General features: G+C 39.1%; 1 protein-coding gene across 1 annotated transcript in view; it reads left to right on the forward strand.

The window, feature by feature from the left end:
* Nucleotides 1-26,145, forward strand: part of cntn5 (contactin 5) — a 74,465-nt gene extending 48,320 nt beyond the window's left edge. Inside the window, exons 11-25 of the mRNA XM_070905958.1 lie at nt 1,819-1,955; nt 2,114-2,243; nt 5,126-5,270; nt 9,585-9,712; nt 10,108-10,307; nt 12,070-12,190; nt 14,270-14,428; nt 16,336-16,485; nt 17,334-17,404; nt 23,539-23,773; nt 23,864-23,973; nt 24,121-24,307; nt 24,479-24,591; nt 25,341-25,509; nt 26,042-26,145. Coding sequence (XP_070762059.1) covers nt 1,819-1,955; nt 2,114-2,243; nt 5,126-5,270; nt 9,585-9,712; nt 10,108-10,307; nt 12,070-12,190; nt 14,270-14,428; nt 16,336-16,485; nt 17,334-17,404; nt 23,539-23,773; nt 23,864-23,973; nt 24,121-24,307; nt 24,479-24,591; nt 25,341-25,509; nt 26,042-26,145 — 2,159 coding nt within the window. The remainder of the gene's footprint in view (nt 1-1,818; nt 1,956-2,113; nt 2,244-5,125; nt 5,271-9,584; nt 9,713-10,107; nt 10,308-12,069; nt 12,191-14,269; nt 14,429-16,335; nt 16,486-17,333; nt 17,405-23,538; nt 23,774-23,863; nt 23,974-24,120; nt 24,308-24,478; nt 24,592-25,340; nt 25,510-26,041) is intronic.
* The last annotated feature ends 1,110 nt before the right edge of the window (nt 26,146-27,255 follow it).

Genomic DNA, 27,255 nt, shown 5'->3' on the forward strand with positions numbered 1-27,255 from the left:
ATGTAATTTACACAGGTCAGCTGGTAGTTTGAACTTTCATTGTGAGGGAGACCTTCTTGACCATAATCATTCAATCAAACCACACAAAAAAAGTGTTCAACTCAAGGTGCCATATGCAAAGAATAGCAAAGAACGTGCTTGGCATGTTACTGTAGGAGAAGCAGCTCTGGTGGGGTTCCCTCCTATCTACACACACTGTACAAGAAATACATCACCATGCAATTGTACAAGTCTGGCCAAGTGTGTCATACATTAATCTGGATACAATTATTTTTGATTATTTTAATTGTTACAGTAAAAAACAAACACAGATAACAGAATTCTATGTTGAAGCTTTGTCTAAACGAAAAGAAATCACATCAGTATGGGTGTCAGGGCCAGTGTTCCTTCTCAGTTCTGTGCATTTAAAACTTTACAGATCTAATTATCACATTGACTATATATTCATATCATGTCATTATCAATAACTATTTAACTTAATAATTATTAAACTTAAAATGTGACCATGTGTCACCATGTGCATTTATAAATGTCTGATTTGAGCTTAAAAACATATTAGAGCAAAAAGTACAAATAAAGGAGATTAAAAGAAAGAGGGAAATGATTGGGTTAGTGAGTAACTGGCTGATTAACATTCCTGCCCCTACACAAGACTGGCAGAATGATCCATCCCCAGTAAAAGGCCTTTGCAAATTTTATATTCTTGTAAATGTACAAGAATTGAAAAATGCACAACTGCATGCAGTATAAGATCCAGTAGATAGAAAAGAGACTACAAGATGAAAAGAAAGTACATACAGCCTATACAGTGCTCAGATCTTGAGTTGTGACAGAGATTCTTTGCAGCATGTGGAGTTGGACAGGAACTGCAGATGCTGCTTGGGAAACACAAGCAAGTAGGCTACGGGGGGAAAAAGGAAAAGAAAAAAGGTTTCACGGTTAAAGGGTCCCCAAGAAAGGCGGTTGCCTAGTTTGCCTATGCCATGGGCCAGCCATGCTGCGGAAAGAGGAAAGTGAGCATGCTACATGACACAAAAAACAAACCACACTTGGAGAAGAGAGGATGGCTTTCCGCTTTTTGACAGCAATGCAACTCTGGGCCCCATCAGTGAAAATCCCCACTGCATTTTCTGTTAATATTCATGAAACAGAAATAAAAAATTCTCAAACCAGTCTCAGAAATAAATAAAAAAATGTAATCAAACTTATAGAATGGGTTGCTCTTGTCAATAAGTATTTGTCTGGTGTGGTGCTTGTTGGTCTTGACTAGAGGTGTGCTGGTATGCTGGTTTTACTGTATATACTTAATCCTGGTCCCAGAAACAAGCACTAGATGTTTTGTGCTGTACATCATTTTAAACCTTATTAGAGTAGGTGCTCATTTTCCTCCAGGTCTTCAGGGTTAAAGAGCATAACAGAAGATCAGAAAAAGAAGATGTCTTATTACTGGACACATTGTGTGTTTTACAAGTTATCTCTGTTAAGTGCAGTGCAAAAAAACAGGAGGATTGAAAGTCAGTGTGTCAAGGATTCAAGGATTTTTATGTATCAAAATACTGTAAAAAAACAACAAAATAAATAACACATAGGCTACTTTTCCTAGTATGTCCTAAACCGTATTTTGCTTCTTTTGGGACTGTAGCATTATGGGATTACAAAAGAGTGTCTTAAATACAACCTCTTACATTGTGTGTTTGCAGTGTACTTGCGCATGCCTGTTTCTTCCTATATAACTAATACAGCTGACCATACTTGTGCCTTGTGTGTGTTTCAAGGATATATTACTTATTCTTAAATCTTTTTTTTTCTATCTTCAAGCCCTCCCTCAGTGGGTCAGGATGATTAATGATACTCAGATGGATAGTGGAGAGAAGCTCCAATGGGAGTGCAAGGCCATGGGGAGGCCACGGCCCACCTATCGCTGGCTTCGTAATGGTTTGCCCTTGACATCCCAGGTACCTACCTTACTACACAGTACCCTCTCCTTTTGCTGATTTTACCATGAAACATCTGACTTATTCCAATGAAACTACACATCCACTATATGCAGTATTTTCATGAATAGTATGTCTATATTAAGATATGTTCCTATATACCTTTTGTCTTGTTACAGGGTCGAGTTGAAATTGTGAATGGAGAACTGAGCATTCACAAAATGCAGCAGACGGACTCAGGAATGTACCAATGTGTTGCAGAAAATAAATACGGGGCCCTCTACTCTAATGCTGAACTCAAGATTTTAGGTAGTTACACCGTTGTATTATAATTTACATTAGACAAAACACAGCATTAAAAGAAAAAATAGTTTGTGTAAATTTTATGAGGGAACTTTTCCTTTCAGCCAAGCATATTTCTTGATACTCTGCAAATAATAAAATTGCAGACCAAGTATTGGCACCTAAATAAGGTACCGAATGATAGGTAAGGAGATTGAAATGCAAGTGGGGAACGCTGAACTGTGAGATGTGCTGATTGCCAATCAATGGTCCCTGATTTAACCCAGGCAGTGGACGGCATGAATAAAAGAAGGACCCTTATGGTTGTATTCGATGAGATGTCTGCACGCATCAAGTCGAGGAGTGTCTGGAACACTTGTATGTTATTCTGAGGAGAATGAAAAGCAATGACTTGTAGGTATAGATTTATACTAATGGGAGCAAACACTCCATGAGAGACATCGGTGGTTTCTTTGATGGAGTTTAATGACTCCATTAGGGTCTTATCTCCGCTCTGTCATTTGCCTTCAAAGCATAGACATCACAATCCCCATTTCTTAGAAAAAAAACAAATCTTCATTTCGGGGTTGACTTTCATCAGGTATTTATTAGTCACTGTTTGCTATTATTATTTGATAATCAATTAGAATTATCAGTAATAACCAACCCTACATTCTACCATGTTTTCATTATTTTGAAATGTGTATGTGTATCCTTTTTTATACATAACATGCTTCATGTATAGTTGGAAATGTAAGGACATTAAAAGCCAAGGAAACTGTGCTCTTCAGACTTAAGGCTTCAGGCTAAAAACATAACAGTCTGAATGGCTGTCCACTGTTCTGTGTTGATGCACTATTTTCTCCTTGTCATCTTCAATACTGGGACACATCTGGTGACACCCATTCCCCTTTCGTGTTTCCCTGAGGGACGGTTTGATTTACCGTCTGTGTGGCATGCCCTTTTTTGAAGGGGAATCTGTGGCATTTTGAAAATCTTATTGCAAATGGACAACGTTTTTTTGTGGAAGATCTATAACATGTTTATCCCTAAACCATCAGTTTAAAATTGGTGTAAAACAACCTCTGTTTAGTTGATTTAAATTCACAGTGTTGTGAGAGTGAGAGTGAGAAGTTCTAGATTTTAATTAGCTTTATCTGAGCTGACGAGGAGGTGCTTTTGCCTTCCTTAGAGTCAGAGTCACAATGATGATATTTGGAAGCTGGTGATGAATGTTTTCATAACCATACCCCCCAGGCATCTCTTCCCAGTGACCTGTGCTCCGTAGAGATGTCCACAAGCAAACACTATCAGGACAGATTACATGGCTAATAACAGCCTGCAGATGAGCGATCACTGGAGGCTACATGGGGGCAGTAGCTGCCCTCATGCCTGTGATCTTGTCCCAGATCCAGCTCTTCTGGGAGGGTGGCGGGTGAAGCAATAAGGGTACTGCTGCCACCAGCTGCAGGCCTGCTCTTATTTTGATTAAAACAAATACACACAGCAACTGCTCTGTTTTCTGCTGCTTTCCGTGTCTAGAGGGACCTCTGCCACTCAGGCAACTACTCAGGCTCAAAGACACAAGTGTTACCAGGAGAGGGGTCAGCCTGTAGCTACAGATGGGATTGAATTGTCATTGTGTATAATGTCACCTATAAAGCATCATTCAAGATTTGAATAATCACAGTTGACAAAGCCTTGCAGCCTGTAGATGGCCTTGATGTGTAATACAGCTGTACAGCAGTACCACATCAACTTGAGTGCCTGAAGCCTTATTTAGACCATTACTGCTTAATTCATACCCTTGAGCAGGCCATGATTGTTAAAAAGGGTTATAGTATGTATTTATTATTCACTCAGGCAGCCTGGATAAATATGGGTTAAAAACAATTTTCATAAAAGCAGAACAAATCATCCAGGCATGTCATCATTAACATGATGACAGTTATTTAGTAATTAGGCGGCACAACACAATGCACATTTGTATAATTGTAGTGGATACTGAATAATCACAGAATTAACACTAAGTGTGGTACATTATACAGTATATGAATATTTATTATATATATTTATTTAAGCCAATGTATGTATAAAAGCATGCTTTGTAATAGTTCATGTGGAACATCTAGTTATTATTCTTGACACAAATTAGCATTTTGATCAAGCAGTGTTGTGAGTCATGATGTGTCAGTCTAAACCCTCTAGCATTTTTCAAATAATTACTTTGAAATGCCACAGTTGAAGAGGTGTAACGAGTGTTACGTTTACAAATTTGTTACATTTAAGCAGCTACACAATGATTGAAACTGCATTAAGGGAGTTTGTTTTACCACTAGGTGGCAGAAAAACAAACTTGCAGAAATAAGCTAGTCAAGTTGTGTTGGCAAACTGACGTCACAAGACAAAGAGCAACATGAGAATCCCATTGGCGTCATTATCTGTTGAACAGGTAGCATACAATCATACAATTAGCTTGTGGAAGGCGCTGGGCTGGAAAGAGCTGCTCACATTTTTATACAAGGCAACATCGTTTTAGTTTTTGTCAGTTTGTGTGACAAAAAATATTAATTCATGAAAGGGGGATCATCTTCACTATAAGCCCTTTAACTTTATCAGGAGTCATTGGATTCAGTGATTGATCTAAAGATAGATAAATGATTGTACATCTCTGACAAATACAATAGTTTGTTGGTGGGGTTTAATACTGAAGATAATGTATATTTACATATCTTAACTGTTTCAAAAATGAATTTAACAAGCTTATATTTACAACACCCAAACTTTGGAAATAATAAATCACATACGGCATTAATATTAGTGTGTTGATCATGAAATACCTACAGTATTTTCTTTCTTTCTTTCTTATAAAAATACACCTTAAAATGATGTGTGTCTGTCTTAAACAGCGTCGGCACCTGTCTTTGTCCACAATCCCGTACGGGTCATTGCCACACTTGGAAAAGATGTATCACTAGAATGCAAACCCAGAGCATCACCCAAACCACGGATAACATGGAAGAGAGGAGACAGGCGGATGCAGCCAAATAAAAGGTACAGCAACTCTTTAGAATCCTTCTGTTTCACTCTCAAATAGAAGTGTGTTTTTACATACTGGATATCTCCGTTAGAATGCATTGTCATATGAAATGATAAAAATACATTCTTGATCTGTGTGAGAAAACAGAGCCCCCGAGCTGATAGGGATCCAGTGCTCTGTTCAAGGACACTTCAGTAGGGCAGGTGTTTGCCCACACAAAGGCTGGCACTGTGTCCACAGACAAGGCCATCATATCAAACTTTAGACCAGCCTAATGTGGGCTCTCTCTTACTCTTCAGCACAGCATGTTAATAACAACACACACTGAGTTGACCTGACATACTGCATGTCTTTAAAATGGATGAAACATGTATAGATAAATGATCCAGATGGAAATGGCTATTTTGGGCTAAACGAGTGAATTTGATATCTGACGTACTTCAACACATTGTGGCTGTAAAGCTTTCCTGGTCAGTGATTTGCAACATTGTCTGTAATGGCCTAATATGACCAGAGATAGATGGATACCTCAGAGGAAATGGTATAGCAGATCTGTATAATTGCACAGTATATTGTCATAACATCCAAGCCTCTGTATATGTACAATATGTGGTATTGAAACGTAAGATGAAATGTGTAAAACCCAGAAATAATCATTTCGTGTCTTGAAATATCACTGAAGTCATGATCTGCCTTGAGCACTTTACTGTGCTTCCAAAATAGCAATATGTTGGAGGGCCTGTTTCAGTGTCTGGAATGAAATGCTTAAAACATTTTAGGACTTTTAGGAACATAATTTTTGCTGTTATCATTGGGATAGATCGTGCACACTTTCGTTGCAGACAGTGGTAGATTTGCTGGAGCTCTTTTATCAGATTTGTTTTCCTGTGCTCAGTTTAGAGAATAGAATATTATGAAAGAAAGTTAATTGCCCTGTAAAATATGTTTGAAGTCATGAACAGTTTGTCTCTCTCAATATCGTTATATTATTTTTCATAATAGTTTCATGGCATAAATGCAAGTGTTATCATTCCGGCTCAGGCCCTTGAGGAATTGTATACATGTCTTATTGTAACACATCACAGTTTCATTACTGTAACTGAAATTAAGTGTCACTACTAAAATAAAACACCTTAGGTTCTGGCAAAGCTCTGGAGACTCATCCTCAACCCCACCTCCTTCTCAGGGATGCTGCCAATTTAGACCGCACAATTGCATTTGGAAATCACATGCAGTTTGATGCATCATCTTTTATGAGAAACATCTCTCTGCTGCACCTAGAGGGGGCTGAGCAGGGCGAGGGGCCATCAATCAAACTGAGCGACACCACTGAAATTATCAGTCACTGCTGAGCATTCTAAGTTTTGAGTGAGAGAACAGGACCTTTATTTATCAGCCAGACTTCAGCAGTCTTTCTTCTGTTCAACAGCCTCGCAGCAAGGGCAGCCAGTTGATAATCAGATCCTCAGTGTGTTTCTCCTTCAAACAGGCAGCGACAAATCTTCATGCCTCTAACAGTTGGAGGGAAACAGAGTATTCAAGAATTAGTTTACATCTGCAAAATATTTCATTTTCCATTGAAAGACAAATGGTCCTCAGAGGTCATTTTGGATGTCTATTTTCTATAAAAGAGCTGGCTTCAGTAGAACTGATAGATGGGGATAAGTAAGTGAGTGTGGTTCCCTAAAATGGTGATTAATGACCCTGGCCTGTCTGGATCTGATAAAGCCTTTGAGGTATTTGTCAAACCCTTGCAAATCTATTTTTCAGTGGTGTTGGCATACACCTCTGGGAGGTTCATACCTGTTTGAACACCTTGATCTTGTTTTTATCTGACTTCAGATAAAGTCGTGTCTTAAGAGAGCAGAAAATTGTTCCGAAAAAATATTGGCAAAGCAGTTAGTTCATCTCTCCCCTCAGAGTAATTTATCATTCACTATTAAGTGCTGGCATTATATATGCATGTGGTCCATTGTCTTCATAATCTCAAAGAATTTCTACATTCAGTAAGTGCAACTTTTCTCTCAGATTCCTCTCGAGCTATACATAAGGCTTTTATAAAACACAAATCCAATTCGAGTTTGACACTCTAACAGGATGTTTGTAGCAAATTAACAGTACTATAGGGAATACATGAAATGGATAACAAAGTGTGTTTAGGGGGTCACTGCTGGGGATCAACCTTGTGAGGGTTGATCCCCTCACAAAGGGTGAAAGGGTGATTTATTTATTTATTTTTATCTGAAAAAGCCAAAACAACAAGAGGAGCCGTGCGATTTCAGGTCTTGGCCAGGGTGACTCCTGCAAGGATTTTCTGCCATTACCTATAGTAAAGTGAAGAGTTTATGGATGGAGAGACGTTCTATTCTTGGAAGAACAGGAGAGGAATCGAAACAGCTTCACGTTTATCTGGCATTGACAGCTGTGCTGACTTAATGAAAGTTTGTAATTAACATGGATTTCCGCTAATGTTCAGGGCTTTTGTCTCTTAAATAGAAAGTATTAATCCCATTAGTCTGAAAGTACGTGGCAGACTCAATTGAAACCCACAGACTCGCTGTTTAACAATCAGTGCATAATTTGGCAATTTTTATAAAAATCGTGAAATTTCATATGTAAATAGTGAGTATTCTGTAGCACTCAATTTGATTTCCCTTCAGGAACTTCAGATTAGAAATATATGTTTTCGAAATAGGTGTACTGTGATTTTCAAATGTTTCCTTTAAATTTCCTACGGTTGAATTCATTTGCATATTCTGTATACCCAACAGTCCCTATCCTGTCCTTTCTGCCTCAGTGTCCTTGTCAGATGTGAATTTCCTCCCTAATTTGAAAAATGTCTCCTGGCTGCAGATTGCTTCTGAATTGTCTATGTGTGGCAAGATTTTGTCACGCCTTCATGAGTTTCTCTTTGCCAATTTCAATCACCTTGCCCATGATAAAAGCGTTGTAAATATAAATGGCAAACAATATGAATTAAATTAAAAGAAGAGAATACCTCACACCCCCCATCATTTCAATTGTTTGATTTAGGATGAAATTGATTTTTGAATAGTAAATATTTGAGTGAATATCCATCCCCACCTCTGTAGGCCATGCTGAAATCAACTGTGATATAAATATTTATATTTTGAATAAAGGGGGTTTGCACTGGACACTGAGGGGAGAGCAGTAGCTCAACATAATTCAAAATACTATACTTTTACATGATTCCTGCTCTGAGGCCATCTGCTCGCACACCTGCTTCCAGTGTTGTTACATCCTATACTATCTGATGTCAAGCACCTAATTTTCAAGCTGTTATTTACAAGTCAGAGCGAAATGTTACTACCATATTGCTAGTGTCCTTCAGCTACTTATGAATGCAGGCGTGGTGTTGCCTTTTCTCTCCATTACGTTTGTGTTCCCCAGGAGGAAGGCTTGGTGATATGCACATCTTGGTTTGACAGCTTTTGCTTTAGAATCATTGAATGCAGCAATATTTAGAGGTTGTCAGGTGGGTTTATGAGCACTGTGCCTTTTTGAATGCTCCGTTTATTTAGATTTAGGAAGAAATTGATGCAGAGAAACAAAGAATCATAACATAACATCTATTTTATTTCATGCTGTGTCGTCTTCTCCCCCAATTTTGTCCTGAAATGCTCCTTTAATGAGTTTTAAATTATACTATAATTTCTCCAATTGCAGCCTATTGTGTTCTTTCAAAGGCACAAGATCAGATATAGTGCATCATTGTACACAAATTGAAAGTCAGAGGAATTCTGTGTGTCTTTGTTCTCAACATCAATACTTCAATAGTGGTGTCACTTTTTTTTCTTTTGCTGAAAATGTGCCCCCATTACCTTAAGCTTTATCTTCAATAGCATCTGTGTTTTAATCCTGGTCAAGATAGGGCTACTTAGTGGTATCTGTAAATCAGATTCATTAACACATTTAAATTGTTGATTGATCTTTACTGAAAAAGGGTTTATTTGTTGAAGGTTACACAACAAATACAAACACTGTTCTTGACTTCATATCCCCCAGTCCTCTGAGCTTTTTCGCAACACAAACAACTGTCAGACGCCTTTTGTCCTTCAATTCAGTGATAATAACTTGCTAGGTGTAGACGTAATTTTATTCTATATTTTCTCTCCAGTGGACGATTATTTCAAGAATATCTGCGCAGTTTGTTTTAACTCTTCTATTCTTATCCCGTGTGAATATTGCTATTCTTGTAACCCGACACAACCACATACATATAACCTCGTGCCTGAACGTGTAGTGCAACTGTTTGTATGTGAATTTGTTTCTCATACCAGTATTGATTTTTGTGTCCTTTCTCACAGGATTATGTTGTTACGGAACAACACTCTGAGAATTGCTAACTCCAGCCGAGCGGATGAGGGGAGCTATGTGTGCCGGGCAGAGAATCAGTTGGGCTCGGCAGAGATGACTGCCATGCTGTGGGTAAAAGGTAAGTGATGCCCTGGGGGCCTTTATTTTCTGCCAAATTAGCACAAGTCGGCCACCAGTAAACAGTCCCCAATGTCATTTTTTCCCCCCACCTTTGCTCGGGTGCCAGGAAATTTATTGTGCTTGCTCAACCGTGAACCAAGGGCTCTCACATTCAAGAATTATATTACAAGGGCACTCTTTAACAGCGTAAAGGCCTCTGTCTGCACTGTATACTTTACTACAGCCTAGATCAAGGCTAAGCAGGATATTTATCTGACAAAGGTGAGTGTTTTTGCCCAAGTTAGGGTTGGGTTCTCATGATTGCTCTGGCAGTGGTGTCACAGTCAAATGCAGCTGCTTGACGCTAGCTTTGAGTTAGCCTGAGGTGACAGTGTAGCAGCTTTGTGCTTCCAGAGGCCATGCGTGTGGAGCTTAGCCCGAGCAGAGTGGAAGTGACTGTGGGGGAGAGCGTGGTGCTGAGCTGCAAGGCGACACATGACACATCGCTGGATGTGGCTTTCCAGTGGTTCTTCAACCAGAAACCAATCAACTTTCAACAAGATGGTGGCCACTTTGAATACATCCAAACAGTAAGAGCGAGAGTAAGAGCAAAAGTAAGACTAAGAGTCAATTTTTCATTTTGGTTATGGTCCTATATATTTCTCTATCTACCTGTCTGTCTTTCTATCTGTCTCTGTCTTTCCGGCTGTCTGTCATCCATTGTATCTGTCTGTTTGTATAATTGGCCATCTGTTAAGCGTAAACATATGGCTGTTTGTTTGTTTGTTTTTTCATTTAGTTAACTTTTTTGTTTTTGTTGTTTGCACTCTTTTATGCAATGATTTTAAGTTCTCATGGCAACAAACACTTGTTATCTGCAAAAAGAATCAGTTCCTCTAAAGGTCAGACAGCCTCGGGCGTCATCAAAGACCTGCATTGAATCATATAATCATGTATATCAAAGTCTAGTATATTGTTTTGAATTGCGCCTGTGAAATTGTATCTTTTTGTGAAAATGAAAACACAAATAGAGACAGACTCATACTGGCTTTGAAAAGTAATAAGGCATGAAACAAAGTCAGCAATGATTTTGAATGAGAAATAGGAAGGAAAATGATGAAGAAGAAAATTAAAACTTTAATATGCTGACTATTTCTGTTTCTTAATGCACATTGTTTATTTTGTAGACACGTAGCACTATCGTCACAAATCCATCCACAACAGCTACATAGTAGTCAGGCCCCTGAAGAGCCCAATTGCACCCACTCTTTCTGTTTGTTTGTCTGTGTGTTTGACTTCAGTCATCTAGAATAGGTCAAGGTATACAGGGTCAAGGATCCTCTGAGGAAGATGTGATATGAATTCTGCCAACGAAAACAAAATATACACAAGCAAAGAGGCTTTTAACCTTTCAACATCAAGGTTGCAGTTGTTAATGTCGCCATTTCACCTTCACCTTTTAATCTTTTTGCTTTTTGCTGGACCTTTTCTGACTTCAATGTTTTACGTGTTCCTCATTACCAGTTGAATTTGTTTCCCTGGTTAACCATATTTGGTGTAGTATGGGATTCTATTCAGCACAATATACGCGAATAGCACTCACCATTTTGCACTGTGCATTTATACCACACTAGCTACTTCATATGAGTCGTCTGTAGTAAACAGAAACCATCAGCAAAGAAAAGGCTACTGCAGGATAACATTATGATAAATGTCACTTATACACATAAATCATTATGTGTTCAACTGAATTGAAATGTTTTTTTAGATGAATCATTTTGAAGTAAATTCAATTAAATTCAACAACTTTGTTGAGGCTGCTTGTTTGTTTGTTTTTGCTCACAAGCTTAAATTAGTTTTATATACAAAGCAACATCTTACATTTCCCCTCTGCATAATACAAAAAAATCATTAGTGACTAAACCATGAAATGAAGTTAAAAACAAATTTGCTAGAGAGTGGGGAGTCCTGTTTATGTCACTATTCCTTTATCAACAGTAGATGTTAAAATCTGTCCTGATGTGTCCTCTGCTAGTACCCATGCTCTGGAGAGAAAGTATTTGCAGTGACAATCCTTTACAGGCACAACAGATTCCTGGCTGATGCATGGTTTGTAATTTTAATCAGGTTTCGTGCTAAACAGCTGCCTGTAGACCTTGAATTATTCCCAGTCTTGCCTTGGGCATTTCTCATTTCAACAGAGGGAAAATACGAGTAGCTGAAGAATGTAGCAGCATGCAAGCACCTGAATTAAACAGGAATCTCTCAAGCCGCATGAGCCTCTACAAGATGTAAAGGAATCACAGTTTTTCGTGTCAAGCACATTTAGGCTTGCTTAATACCTAACTTTTTTATTCTTTTCTCTCCCAATTGCAGCAGTCTTCGACAGTGGATCTGATGATTAGGAGCATTTTGTTGAAGCATGCTGGGAAGTATGGCTGCCGGGCCCAGACCAGTGCTGACACTGTATTTGCAGAGGCGGAACTTCTTGTCCGAGGTGAGCTTCTTGTCTGTCAGTGCACCAGTACGCTGTCCTGTAGACTCTTTAATGGAGGCAGAGACTCACTGTCACTCTTGAACTGAACCACTACCCTGAAGCAGATTTCACATGCTATTCTCATACTCTGTTATTTTTGAAAAGTTTAGTCCAGTGGAAATGGACACTATGACAATCACCAGTTTTTGGTGGATTTAAAGCTGTTAACATATACTGTAAAATAATGTTAAGGTTTTCTGTGAATCTAGGAAATTAGCGCCCAAATTGTTACAAGTGCAGCAGCTTTGGGAAGTTGAGATGAAGTCAAGATGAAACGGCATTTCGAGAGTGTCTAGCTTCTGTGATGTATTTCAGAGTGAAACGGGATAGGCAGGCAGGACATAACGCTGGGAGGAATTTGATTTGAACACCCGAAGACACACCGACGTACCATGCTGTTGCTAGCTAACTAACCAATGAATGTTAGCTCTTGGTTGCTTCAAACTTACCCAAGCAAACGTAACGTAATATTTTGTTTTACAGGAAGAAAACATGATTTGATTTTAATATAGAAAGACAAAGCAACATATTTTGTTGTGATTGTTTTGGCATATATTGTTAAATAGGTGCACAATATGATGTAAAAGGGTTAAAAGGGCATTTTTCATTTCATCTCGACTTTAATTACATCAGACGTTAGACATTTGCTCCAGGTGGAGACAAATGAGCAACTATTTCCACATTATTGCCCTCTTTTGACCATCTTGACTAATTTTTTATGGTCGCTGTGACTACTGCTGGACAGACGGTCTATCTGCATGAACAAGTTTAATTTGTGCTGTTAAATGTCTAGTGATAAGATTATCTGGCTGTTTCTGGTTGTTGCTGATAATGAATCTTAATGATTATTGTCCACGCAGCTCCCGGTCTGTTTTTGACTGTCTTCTGAAGTAAAATGTAAACACGTTTTAAGGCTGTGACTTCTCATACCCTTTCTTCTAAGATGACATGACAGGAAATTTTATAAAGACCAGTCATCCAACCAAGGCTAAATTGAGTTCTGTTTAGCTGAATGATTGTATATACTGTAGGACTGGGCGTTAATGACTTGACGTGACTTTCAGAGGAATGTTGTGAAGGTCATGATAGTGTTATAATTTTACAAAATTATGTTATATAGATTAATACATTTGAAGTAAATTGGTGATGACAAATGAATTGTTAAAGGTTTTGTTTGTATGTGTTAAAAAGACAGCGGAACACACTTTACACTGTATTGTTTTATTTTACTTTATCACAAAAATATTCATGTTAATATATTGTGACATTACCTTCATCTCCAGTATATTATTTGATGTATTTAATGGTTGTCATTTCATATTAAGCACTAATACAGGGGAAGATTTATGCCATGGTGTTGGACACACTAAAAAGAGGGCGCTGTTCCTATAGTGACACAGAATGAATCTTAATGTCCTGAAATGCAAATGCACCTTTCAGTGCAACCTTCTAATGGGCACTTTTTGGGGACACAGTACATTGGTTTTCATTGAGCATACCAGCTGCCAGCTTTTCATTTACAGCTGTTCCCCCTAGAGTCCTTAGACGTTTGCTGCACTTGCAGATTACATTTCCTTCTGAAGACTGAGGTAAACATATGTTCAGCTGTATTAAAACACAGGAAGGTCTACCACACAGTCATGCTCAGCAGAACTGGCAAACTGCCTCCGAAACCCCCCAAAAAGGAAGCTTCAATATCCCTTAATCAGCATGAAATCCTTGGCAGCAGATCTGTGTCAGCCCGAATCCTGGTTCAGTTTAGCATGTTGTGTTTTTGTCTGTTGTTTGTTTGTGCAAATATTACAACAGAGAATTGATGCTTTTGCCATATGTATACACATCCTTCTCAGTGCTTGCATGGTTGCATCTAATAGCAACAATGCATGATGACATCACGATACGGACCAGCTTAGAATTGATTCAAACAGCAACGGAGATTTTTTTTGTTCTTCCCTTGTGTCCTGACATGTCTTAAGCATTGGTGGTTCAACCGTTTGAACCTGTAATTTAATCTGTGTCTCCTAACCTTCTTTCCACCAGGACCTCCTGGACCCCCTGGAGTGGTGATTGTAGAGGAGATCACAGATACCACGGCCACCCTGTCCTGGACTCGTGGCCTGGACAACCACAGCCCTATCAGCACCTATAATTTACAGGCCCGCAGCCCATTTTCATTAGGCTGGCAAACTGTCAAAACAGGTAATCAATAAGGAGCAAATTGCAGCATCTAGATCCTTGAGGTTAATGTGGGGCTATATACAAAGGCTTTAATCCTGCCCAAAGTCATGTCTGGAGACGGTGAATCAGCCCAACTAGAGTGAGGTTACTGGTTTCAAGACATAATTAAAAATTCTTGTAGCAAGGCACTTTTATATATTAACACAATCAGACCTTTAAATCTCATCCAGAACGTAATGGCATTCCTCTCAGATGCCTGTTTAAGAAGTTGAAATGCAGTTCCCTTTGTCGTTTTGCGTTTGAACTTGGCTGTTGCTCAGAAGAACTTGCAAAAAGTAATTTGAGCCTATATCAAATGTCATTGCTTTGAATTTTATATTAGCGGTTAGTGGGAAATTAACCTTTTGGGCGTGAATTATAAGACTAATCCATGTTCATTTAGTATAAATGCACTTTCACTGCTTAAAAAATAATTAGCTTCTTTTTTCTGTACCTTGACAGAAAAACCATCAGTTACTATCACTTAAAGGATGAAGGCTTGCTAAGCATTGTGTGTAATCCATCTTAATATGCCGTGTGATAATAATAGCAGAGTTTAAGATGTGATAATGATTCATCCCCACAGATATATAAATCATACTTTGTATACACTCCTCTCACATCATGTCTGTTCAACCACATTTAATTCGATAAAGCGCAATTAGGAGTCTGTGATGTATTGTCAGTGTTGAACTTGTTAAGATTAGCATACAGGGGATTGGGCTTTTAGCTCCCACTCCTTGCAAACAGAGTTATCAGCGCATGTTTGAAGAGCAGCTTGCTTGACAGAGTGGTCTCATTGTGAGCTGCTTTGGATGATGATAACAATGTAATCTCCACTGCACCACTGAATGTTGCCTTAGTTAGTACAGAGAGACCTCTGGTTCATTCGTGACACGGATATGCTTTCAGTCAATGTTTGTTTGTTGTTGCAGGATCAATATTGGCGAAGCTTGATTATGGCAGCCCTGAAGAAACTAGATTAGTTGTGTTACCTGCTTGTAATTCCGTTGAAAATACGTTCATAAAACTTGACATTTTTTCAGTCTCGGGATGTGACTTGTAATTATGGAGCTCTCAAAGTCTTCTGTAGATACTGTGAAAATTGACTGAAATCAGCTTCCCTCTATGTAATTATGACTTATACTTAATTTACTTATGCTCCAAAGCTGCTAGTAAGCTGTTGTTCAGACATCAAAACAACATCATATACCAGGTTTCAAGTAAATTGTGTATCATCACCACCTGGTGTAAAATTATGCCACGTCACAGTGAATCTGTGTGGAAGGTGTGATACTGTCCATAAGAACTAAGACAATGGTATATTTTTTGTTTTTTTGGCACTGTACTCCAGCACACTGGATTTGAAATGAAACAATGGCTGTGAGGTTAAAGTGTCAGCTCACAGCTTTTACACACAGGTGTAAACATTAGAGGAATTATCCCCCAATTTTAGGGAACAGAAAGTAATTAGACAAGTTGACACAGTCTTGAAGCCATCGCACAAAGTCATCATATTTAATCACATATAATCCTTTGCAGTAAATGACTGTATTAACTGTAGGCTACGACCCACAGACATCAGCAGACACTCGGTATCTTCCCTGGTGATGCTCTGCCAGGCACCTTCACTTTTGCTATTCACGCTGCTTATTTCAGTCTGGCCTTAAGCAGTGAAACACCTGTTCAGTGGGTTGATTGAGGCCAGGTGATTGCCTCGGTCAGCACTGAACTTTCAAATGTTCAGCCATAAAAAACCTCCCTGATTGTCTCGTCTGTATGTTAACCATAATTGTCCCGCTGCGTTGTTCTTTCTGATCAAAAGTACAGGAGCTGTTATGTGGTCCTTGTACTAATTAAATAAATACATAAGCGACTCTTGTCTGCAGACCCAGACCCAGTGACGGGGGACATGGAGTCAGCCATGGCTGTGGAGCTCAACCCTTGGGTGGAATATGAGTTCAGGGTGGTGGCCAGCAATGCGATCGGGACCGGAGATCCCAGTGCACCTTCCAGAGGAGTTAGGACTAAAGAAGCAGGTAAATCCTCTAAGACATCAGCGGGGATATACACTACATTCAAGTCAGATTTCGACAGACATAAGAAATTACCCAAATTCCAGGAATCTATTATATAATATGCTGAGTGCAAGTTCCAGCTGATGATTTATTGGAGCTAGAGAGCATCCCATTGTTAATATACTCAGTTTTAATTGGGCAAGAAGTTGACAATAAGCTGCTTACGTGAAATTTAACAAGTTTAGTGTTTCTGCTAAAGCAGCCAGTCCTTTAATGCCCTGAGGCAAAGACACAGCAGAATACACTATTTATGGTGAGCAAAAACTGACTGAGACAGTCTGGATCAAGTGCCCCGCTTCACTAACTGCTCGTTTCTCATCTATAAAATGTAATCATTACAAAGGTCAGTGGTCATTTGGAAATGGCTAATTTAATCTGTCCTATCTCGTCAGCATAATTAAGACTAATTACTGTATCTACACACGGATGTGGTAATCCATCCTTAACGTTACAATCCGTGATCCAAATGTACTATCACTCTCGATTTGATTGACAGATATTTTAATGGATGCCACAACATTAAATAGTTTTTCATGTTGTAAGTTTGTTTTCTTCAGTAATGTTGAAAACGTTTTATTTTCGATTATGATCAGTACTCATAAAATGCATTTTTTTAATCACAAAATCATAAATCTAATTTAGCTCAAATGTATGTGGTCAGAAATTGAAGATTGGGCCTTAGAGAACATGGACCACTATCTGAAAAGTATTTTCATTCTGTACTTTCTCTTTCAGTTTTCAGAAATATGTTGAAGTGAGTTTGCAGTGTTGGGTCAGTGATGCAGTGTTAACCTTTCTGTTTCACACAGTCCCGTCAGTGGCACCAGCGAATGTTAGTGGAGGGAACGGCCGCAGGCATGAACTGGTCATCTCGTGGGAGGTAAGTCCTCTGCCAAACTCCCTCTGTAGCACAAGCGTGACAACAAATGTGTAAAAACACAAATGTCACAGTGCGTCTGGTGTTTAAGTTAAGCAAACTCAGATTTTTGTTGAATAAACTGGAGTTAATGGAAGCTTTTGTTTAGTCTACTCTCACTTAAAAATAATCTTTGCAGTTTCCTGTTGTATCTAGGAATGCCAACAACATGACATTCAAATTGTGGAATTTTGTAAAAAGTCTCCAGCAGGGATATAATAATGATATACAGTATATCTACATGCTGTATGAGAGAGGGCTTAAAGGTCCTTGAAATTCAAGATACTTATTTTACAGAATATTCTCTTGGTTTCTAAAGAAACTGAGGCAGAAACTGCCACAGGTCATCCAATTAGAATTGTTATTAAAAGTTTTCTAGTAAGTTTCCAGTACAATTTGAAGACCTTGAATGTGAAACTTTGCCATATGTACTTTTCAAAAATCAATGTAATTCCAGTCAATAGATTAGATCAACATTTAGAATGCTACAGATGCTTATTTATAATAAAAAACCTGTCTTGAATGTCATTATTAAAGGGAGTCCCTTTAAGAAATAATTTGTAGTCTGTAGTTTGTCTGCTCTGTTTTCCAGTAAAGAGCATGGCTGTGTTGCATTATGTAAACAGAACCGTGTTAAACACAGTCTTATGACCTTTGTACCCCAACTGAAGATGTTACTGGTTTTAAGAGATGCTCAGTTATCAGTAATTGCTTTCAAGTAACTACTCAACAGATAATGAGACATAAAAGGAACTAGAAATTTGTTCAACTTTAGAATTTCAGAAAATATACAAATGTTTTGGTTATAATGGTGTTATAATGTTATAATAATGTTTTTAAGTAATATTTCATGAAAAACAGAGCATGAGTCATCTCAATCCTTTAAGCTTGGGATCACTTTGTTCAGTGTAGTTCACTCTCCCTGTTATCTGAAACTAATATAATGACTTTAAGGGTAAAAGCAGGTTTACAGTCACAATGATAATAATAATAAGAATAAGATTGCTGAAGTCCTGCAGGCCAGATTGAAGAAGGGACAAGTTGAGATAATAATTATAATCAGCAATGAGAGACGATATTAGCTTGATAATAGATATAACCCCAAACAACACAATAAACATAGATGTGGATTTTTCATTATGTGATTTATAAAAATGAACATATGGATCCTATAAGCCAGTCTTTCTCAACCTTTCCTGCTTGTGACCCTCTGAAACAAAGCAGTGCCTGCAGTTTTTAAAACTTTTTAAAAAAGCATTTTTTTAGGATTTTCACATGATTAAATGTGATAGGAAACCTATACAGTGTAAATATTCATCGTAAGTATTACCCAACAAGATTGAAAATGTGATAACAAATCTGTATGTTAAGGGAATTTGCTATCACCCACCCACTGCTAAGAAAATGTCTGAACCCGCAGTTTGACAATCAGTGTAATCAGTGTGATCCAAGAGTGAAAACAAGCCCACTGAAACAAGGTTCATTTTAAACATCTGTACTGAAACTACAGCTTTGCCATTGTTCCCTTAGGAATGTAACTGTCACTAAGTAATAAATCCTGCATGTGAATGTGACTTAATAATCATGTAGAGGTTGCTACTGCATGTGCCATTCATTAAAAACATTCACTTTTTGTTGCCTGGGAATACTTGTCAGACATTATTAAGGGGGATAAAGCGTGGTTGATGGACGACGCTAGTCCTTGTGGTTCCTAGAAACGGTCTAATGATTTAAAGATATACAGATGATTGCTTGAGTTTACAGTCAGTTGCATTCACTTGAGGTGAGATATGATGAGTAGCTGCAGTTTCGCTCAGTGTGTCCTGAGGACGTGCGTTCGCTTGCCGTCATATTCCCAGAGCCATCAAAGTGGGATCTAATTAAAACATAGAGGAAAGTTTCAGCAGCTAAAGTGAGAAAGTGATGAGAAGAGTCTGGAGATGTTTTTAAAATGTCGGAAGACAGATGTATTGAGGGATTTGCAGGAGTATTTAAAGAACGGAGTTGCGCATAGGAGGTTGACATCAAGCTCAGACGACTTCTATCCTGTGGATAAACTCTTTTACATTTCCTTCTCTAAAAGCTCTCTGGATAAGAGCGGAGTGTTTATTATGATTGCATAGAAGAATAGTTTAAGCTTAAATTTTAGCAGTAAAGTTATTGATTGCATTGATCATAGCTGTTTTTTTTAGATTATAATGAAAAACAAATTAATTAATTAAAATTGTATTTTTTGGCTGAAGAATTATTTGCATTATATTTCCAAATAAACATTGGTTATTATTTTTCTCATTTATATTTTTGCAGTTTTGCCTAATTATCTCTACAATCTGATTTCTTCTCAGCAGCATCATGTGTCAACACCAAACAAACCCCCAAAACAACCAAAAGTAACACAACAATACACTGTACACGACATAGGCTAATATGTTGGTATTCACAAAGACTCCATAAATAATAGTCAATAAACAGTTTATTAGCCAAGAGTCAAGAAGGTTAAGTTCCAAAGGAAATGTTAAACTAGCAACTTTCTGAAATGTTGCTGTGTTTGAGATACAAGCTTCTGTCTAATTAAAATAGTTACAGTTTGCTGTAATTGAATTGGCCTTAGTCAGCCTTCCCTTGTGAGTCTTAATGTGAATGACTGTTCTAAAGTTGGAAAAGCATGTCTGCACTTCCTTGATCAGGAGGTACAATATGTGGCAGAGCCACATTCAGTTTTTTGATACTGTAATTTCACTACTGTAGCAGCCCTTTTCAGCAGACAAACAGCTGCAGAGACAAAGGTAAAATAACCCAGGTGTGGATGCACTGAACTGCCAGGACGGTGTGACCCTCCTGATAGAAAAAGGTGAGAAAGATGCACATTATATCCAGTGGATACACACAAAGGTGAAGGTTGCAGTCTTCTCAGCGAGGGTCTTGTGAGTAGTGAGGGGGCTCAGGTGAGCGCCCATCATTAGGGCAAAGTGACCTTTTATTCCACTTGAGAGGGAAGACAGGATACACCCGTCTGCTGCAGTATTCTACATGATTTTCTCTGACTTGCTTTCACTGAATTTTAATTCCACATTGGAGGGTTTGAGAAAAAAGGAGCAACAAGCCAGACGGGAAAGTGCTTCAGTCCACTAGGGCAGGATGCTTTTCCACGAGATCAGAGGTTGAAGTGGTTATTGTAATAAGGGAGCACCTTTAGGAGATAAAGATTTAATTATATTGGTCCCAAGGGAAATAAAGTCATGGCAGCAGCAATGAATGCAATACAAGCATTAGTACAACAAATAGAGCCTATTCAAATGAATACAGCACAAACAAAATGTTGATCATTTTAAGACACGCCTCAAATTGACTTGAAATAATGACTATTGACAGATTTATAGATTATCTGTGGATGCAGTTTGCAAGCATATATTTACAGCACGTGTGCATGGTGTTTTCATTGTCTGTCATTGCCTCTCCTGTTTGTAAGCTTTAAAGACCTTGTGTCCATGTGTTGTTAGTTGTGCAGATTGTCATTACAAGCAGGGCAAAAACCCCTGCTTTATCATTAACAATAGCACAACCCCGGGATCACAGCTCAATGCATTTTAAACAGGGCCCTGCTTTATTCTGTTGGAAATTGTGTTTAACCATCCAAGGTCTTAGAGTTTGAGGGCACAACTTGGTCAAAATTGCAAAATTTGCTGACAAAGCTCAAAGAAGGACAGCTGGGCTGTGTATTACACAGAGCTGCATCAGCCGGGCAAGTGTTTAAAGATGTTGTGAATTTTAAATTTGGTCACCAGAGAGGCACAATGATGATTAACCTTGAATCTCATTGCCGTTCCCAATAAATCCAGGGATGTTTAGAAATATCTGTTTGTAATCTCAATCTTGACAATGGTTGTACAAAGTGTAATAAATCTCACACCAAGTAAAGAGGTTTAGTTTAGTGTGAACTGTTTCCAAGTGGACAGCTTGGCTCTCCGCCAGGTTCAGGACACAGCATGTACAGAATTACTATTAGCAAAGCTGAGAATTTGCAATTGAGATCAGTTGAAGGATATATTAACAGGGGAACAGTGAACAGATGTGGAAGCAACTGACAGTTATTCTTGTAGTTATTAAGTATGGGAGCCCAACTGCCACTGGGAAGATAACCTTCACATGAGGAGAAGTGCCCCTCAGTGGCACATTATGGGGGATAATGTCCATTCCAGATGGGATGGTGTTTGGTAGTGGACCATTTCCTATTTATAACACAATAGTGTCATTAGAGGAGCTAGTATAACACATTGAAGACCTCCTTATAAATAAATATGGGACACCATGTTGGAAGAACAATCAAGGGATACTTAACTTTACACAAAACACTGATTGTTGCTTGGTTAGACATAAAAAACGTAATAAAGAGTCCTTTCAAGCCATGCATGAATTTGAGTAATTACAAAAGTGTTTCTTAGTGAAACAATTTGTCATGACCCAGAAGTCTGAAGGATTCTCTTAAAGAGACTCAAGAAACAGCGTATCTGCAGCTTTTCACTTACAAACCTCCATGATTGGAGCAATTTGTTTCTTCAACAAGGGCCTCAGCATAAGAGTGTGAAAATGATTTAGCCTTTAGACATTTTTGCAATCAGATCAATTCACTTCTGACGTACAGGGTGTACAATAGTGAGAAAAAATGACATTTCCTCTCTGTCCATTGTGGGGTACAATAATTAGTCACCCATCAATAATCAGTATCACAGGACAATTCTGAGACGCTCCACTTAGGTGCAGTGTCCTCTTTTTGGTACTTGGCATTTTAAGTCGTTTTAGCTCTGCCCTATTTCTTCTCGTTTCTGCTAAATGCTTTTGGAAATGAATCAGGACTTTGTCAGTGATCAATGGAGACAAATATTAAAGGAGACGGAGCAGGAATGTTAGCCCTTTTTGGCAGTCTAGGCGTGTGAGCGCATGGCGGTTCTGCCTCTCCAATCATCTGTGGAGAGTTGTCAGAGCCTGCACGGCCATGGTGGGCAGGGTTATTAAGCAGGATGAATGACTAAACAGTCTCTGCAGCTTCATTCAGCCGTCTCATTAGAGTCGACGGTGAGAGACTGCTTTTTCTCGGGGAGCCATTGGGAGGACCATTAGTGATGCCCCCACAGTCACCGTCACTGAGCCCTGCAGGCCTCACAATTTCATCCACAAGACTTACCTCAGTGGTATCAGCCCTCTCACACTGGGTCCACACTTATCTGTAACTATCTCAATTCCCAAACCCGCAAGTGTTTCTAGACTTAACTGGCTCATTTATTCATGCTGTTTTTTAAAGACCCATATTGCTTGGCATCTCTTTAAAAGCATTGCCAGCTCCAATGATAACTTTGATGGAAGCTAATTCATTTTCACTGATCATCCCTGTAATTAGGCATTGTCATGGTGATTGGTCGTTGCTGAATGAAATGTGAACTACATCTCCATCCTCCACCAATCCCTCTGTAGACTACATGGCTAATTTGGGCGATGCCTTTAGGGGACAATATTACTTTGAAGCCTATGCAAATCAACACATTACGGCAGTGAGCAGTTGCCAAAAACAGGTGTACAGGTGTTTGTCATTTATTAAATTTATCCAAAAATGTAATCCCTGCAGCTCATATTTTAATTAAATTCTATCTCACTTCATAAATTGGCATTTGATTTGATTAAGCACCAAGCAGCTGTGGAAGACAGCTCCCAGTTTCACCACTTCAGGAAAACCACAGATAAGCATTAAAGCCAGCACACGAAACCTGTGTCCCAAAAATCCTCCTGTCAGACATGGAAAGATAAATAGCTACATAATGGGCACAACTGAGCCAGATATGATTTGTTTCCATTACTCAAGACTGACTACATCTTTATTAACACTGGCAGACAGTTACAGTAAATGGGTAGGAAATTGAAAGCTGATTATATGGGACTAGCATAGAGGAAAAAGTCAATTTTATTCAATGAGAGCCTTGCGCGCACAGGAAAAGTGGTTTAAATGAGAAAATGTGCAAATAATGCACCTTCAGTTTCCAGGTTTGCACTTAATCTCAGTGAAAGACCCTCTTGGATGATCATTTTTTTCTTTCCGATATTTTCAGCCTGTATCTGAGGAGTTCCAAAATGGTGAAGGCTTTGGGTATATCGTTGCATTTCGTGCCAATGGAACCAGAGGCTGGAAGGAGAAGATGGTGACTTCAGCGGACTCTACGACTTACAAATACAGAGACGAGACTTTCCCTCCCCTCACCCCATTTGAAGTGAAGGTCGGAGTGTACAACAATAAGGGAGATGGGCCGTTCAGCAAAGTTGTCATCATCCACTCTGCTGAGGGGGGTGAGATAACGTGTGGTTGCATGGATTTAAAAAGTACAGAGGGAATTGGTTTTTTTTTTATGATTGTCACCATTTTGACTTGTTTCACAGAGCCGAGGGAAGCACCGTCTGATGTGAAAGCTTACAGCGTTTCTTCATCGGAAATTAGGGTCACATGGAAGCCACCCAATCCTGGCCCCGGAAGACCGAGAGGATATGAGGTGCTTGAAAATTGCGCATGCTTGTGTGCGTTTGTGTGCACACTTGTTCATTTACATACAGCATCTGACATTTTGCACAAGTGTGTGTACTTTTGGGCATGTGTTGAGAACAGTATTTTTTTCAAAGTCATTCATTCCTGTTAACAGGTCAGCTACTGGAAAGACATGGAGCAGGAAGAGTCGGGAAAAAAACAAAGAACTGTGAAAAACGAAACATCCATGGTCTTGACAGGACTAGAGGGCAACAGTCTGTATCTCGTCACAGTTAGAGGCTTCAACAGCATCGGCCAGGGTCCTGCCACTGCTGCTGTCACAGCCAAGACCAGGAAAGCCCGTGAGTACAGCACTGACACTAATCATGTAACACTATATATGGAATAGAGGCTACCTGTTAAGTTCGCTCTAAATCCCGTTGTAAAAAAGTGTAGTAATTGACCTAGTTGGTTGAAACTTCTTTTAAAAGTCTGTTTGAATTTGCACCCAGAGTGTTACATTCTCTCCTTAGCTCCTGCTCAGCCTCCAACCAACCTCAAGTGGATTCAAGAAGGCAACAACGTGTCTTTAAACTGGGACCCAGTGAAGGCAAAAGACAATGAATCTGATGTCATCGGGTACATGGTAATGATCAATCTCAATTTCATAACATTAAAATACATAAAAGCATTCATGCAAATACTACAGATTTACTAACTGGGAGGAGCTGCTAGTTTCAGAAGTCTTTTATACCTGGATAATTTAACGATGCTTTAGGTTTATGTTATGGCCTTTTGACAACACGCTCTAATACCCAGTGTTTTCAGCCGGTGAGAGTGGCAATGTGTGGCAGTGCAACAAATTCAGAGCCTTTCATCATTGCAGTTGGAAACAAAATATCACACGTTGATGTATGCATCTAACATCGACCCAGAATCCAAAAGCGAATCAATTTAAACTGCTGAATATATTATAAGGCTTCACTGAAGTGTAAACCTTAGCTTCACCTTGCCATTATTGGCATGCACAACAAAATTAAGCTCAGTGATTGGACATTTTTTACTGAAATGCCCCTTGGTAATCACAGTTGACATCTCTCCCAACATTTGCATTCACACAGTCTTGTAACTTTGACTTTGTATTTCAAGAAAGTGATATTTACTAACAGAGTTAAAATGGGAGAGTTTTGTGTCTGTCGAAGCTGAGGAAGTGCTCCAAATGCAACTCACCTAACATTGTCTATGCAGAAGATAAGCAGGACTTTGACTTCTGGATTCCTGGTTATCAGAAAGAACTCCAATATTTCCGTTCTATTACTGGGAAAAATGTGGTGTTTAAGTATGAACTGTATACACCATGTAAACCTGAAGTGGCTATGTGCACATGTCCTGCAGGTTTTACTCAAACAGGAGGGCAGAAGCCACAACCAGGTGACAAGAACCATCAACCCCTCCACCATGCTGTCACTGCCAGAGGGAGGCACCTATATCATTGAGGTGCACGCCCTCAGCGAAGGGGGAGAGGGAGCGGTCAGCTCCCAAGTTCGAGTGGTCACCTCCTCCGGTAAGCTCAAGGCTAGTTAGCTGCCTCACTCTCAGCCACATACTCCATTACATGACCTCTGAAATCCAATCTCCATGCACAGGCTGTTTTCTCGTTGTAACAATCTTATGTTCTGCCCTTAATTGAGTCACTGCAGCTGTTGTACGAGCCAAAGTTTTCTTTGGCTAATACTGTTTTAATTACCTCGCCCACACAAACCTTCCTGCTCTTGCACAGCCAATTAACTTTTGAGCAACAGGACGAACAGAAAGTTTGCACTCCTGTGTTTGACAGGACCAGGCAGCTTTTCAAGGCAATGGACTGCTGTTTTCTTCCTCATCTCCGTTTTCCTTCACTGTCCTTTTTTCTTCCTTTGGCAAGAAAAGACAATTTTTCATTCGATTCATTCAAAAGATCTGTGGAGTTATTTAGCATTAAAAATGAATGCAGTTCTGGCATTTTGTTTAGCAACTTCTTTTTCATCAGTATTCACTCTCTCTCTCTCTCTCTCTCTCTCTCTCTCTCTCTCTCTCTCTCTCCCCCCTTCTTTTAGGCGTTCGAGCAAAAAGCAACCAGTGCTCAGTGCACTGTCTGCCACAGAGCCTAACATGGACAGCACTGCTCCTGGTTCTTCTGGTGCCTTCAGCTTCCTGGTGAGGCCACTGTGCCATCCTCATTTTCATGGAGGGAGCCACCAGTCTTCCGCTCCCTAATTCCCTCTGACTGCCTGCTTGCTCTGGCCTTTGCCATCCCAAAGGGCCCGAGGCCTGCTAGAGGGGGTTGAGTCTGCCAGTTAACATGCGGCCCTTCAGAGTTCATCCTTTTAAGTTTCCTGTTTCTTCTGAGGCCCTGGACATTTGCACAGTTCTTTCCAACATTGCGGTAGTGTTGTACTGTATTGTACATTGTATGGAAAGATTTGTTTAATCATTTACTTTAACATCATGTGTTCCCCTCATTGACTGGCATCTAACCACTTCCAGACGGCTCCTACAGCTCTGGGGCTCTACAGAGCATGAACAATTCCTCGAAAGCTGCTGTGGTAGTAATACAGGGATCAGCCGGCCTGTTTCTTTTCATTACTTATCTGCATCAATTTACCCCTTGGCTGCCTAACAAGCAATGCAGCAGAAGCTCAGTAGAGATAAGTGCATTGTTTTCTTATTCACACATTGAGGAGAAAAAAGTTTTTTATGGAACCAAGAATCTTACTATTTCCAGACTTGCTTTTTGTACATTGTGTTACCTTTAGAGAAAAAACACAGTGGTGTGTGTCAGCTACGTCAAACTCTCTGTTTTTTGGTAGTGATAAAGCAATGCTTGGTGATACAGTTTGTTGACTGTTGGATGTATGGAGGTAGGAAACAGGTACTTACCTGTAGTGCTCAAACACAAAGGTAGACAAAGACAACTCTGTACGGACTCTTGGTGTCAGTACAAATAAATGTTATGTATATTTTTTAAATGTTTGTTGTTTGTAATTTCTAACTTTTAGAAAAGAGGTATTTATGACAACACACTAGGGCTTCAAATAAGAAGTATTTTCATTTTTGATTAGTCTGTTCATTATTTTGTGAAGAACCAATTCATTATTTTGTCCATACAATGTTTCCCAAAGCCCAAGGTGACATCTTCAAACAGCTTGCCTTGTCTGACAAAGAGTCCAGGATCCAAATATATTCAGTATTCAAATAAAAGAAAATCATCAAATTCCCACATTTCAGAGGGTGGAGACAGTAAATATTTGTTACTTTTGCTTGATAAATA

Source organism: Enoplosus armatus, chromosome 5 (genome assembly GCF_043641665.1).
Source record: "Enoplosus armatus isolate fEnoArm2 chromosome 5, fEnoArm2.hap1, whole genome shotgun sequence".
Taxonomy (NCBI): Eukaryota; Metazoa; Chordata; class Actinopteri; order Centrarchiformes; family Enoplosidae; genus Enoplosus; species Enoplosus armatus.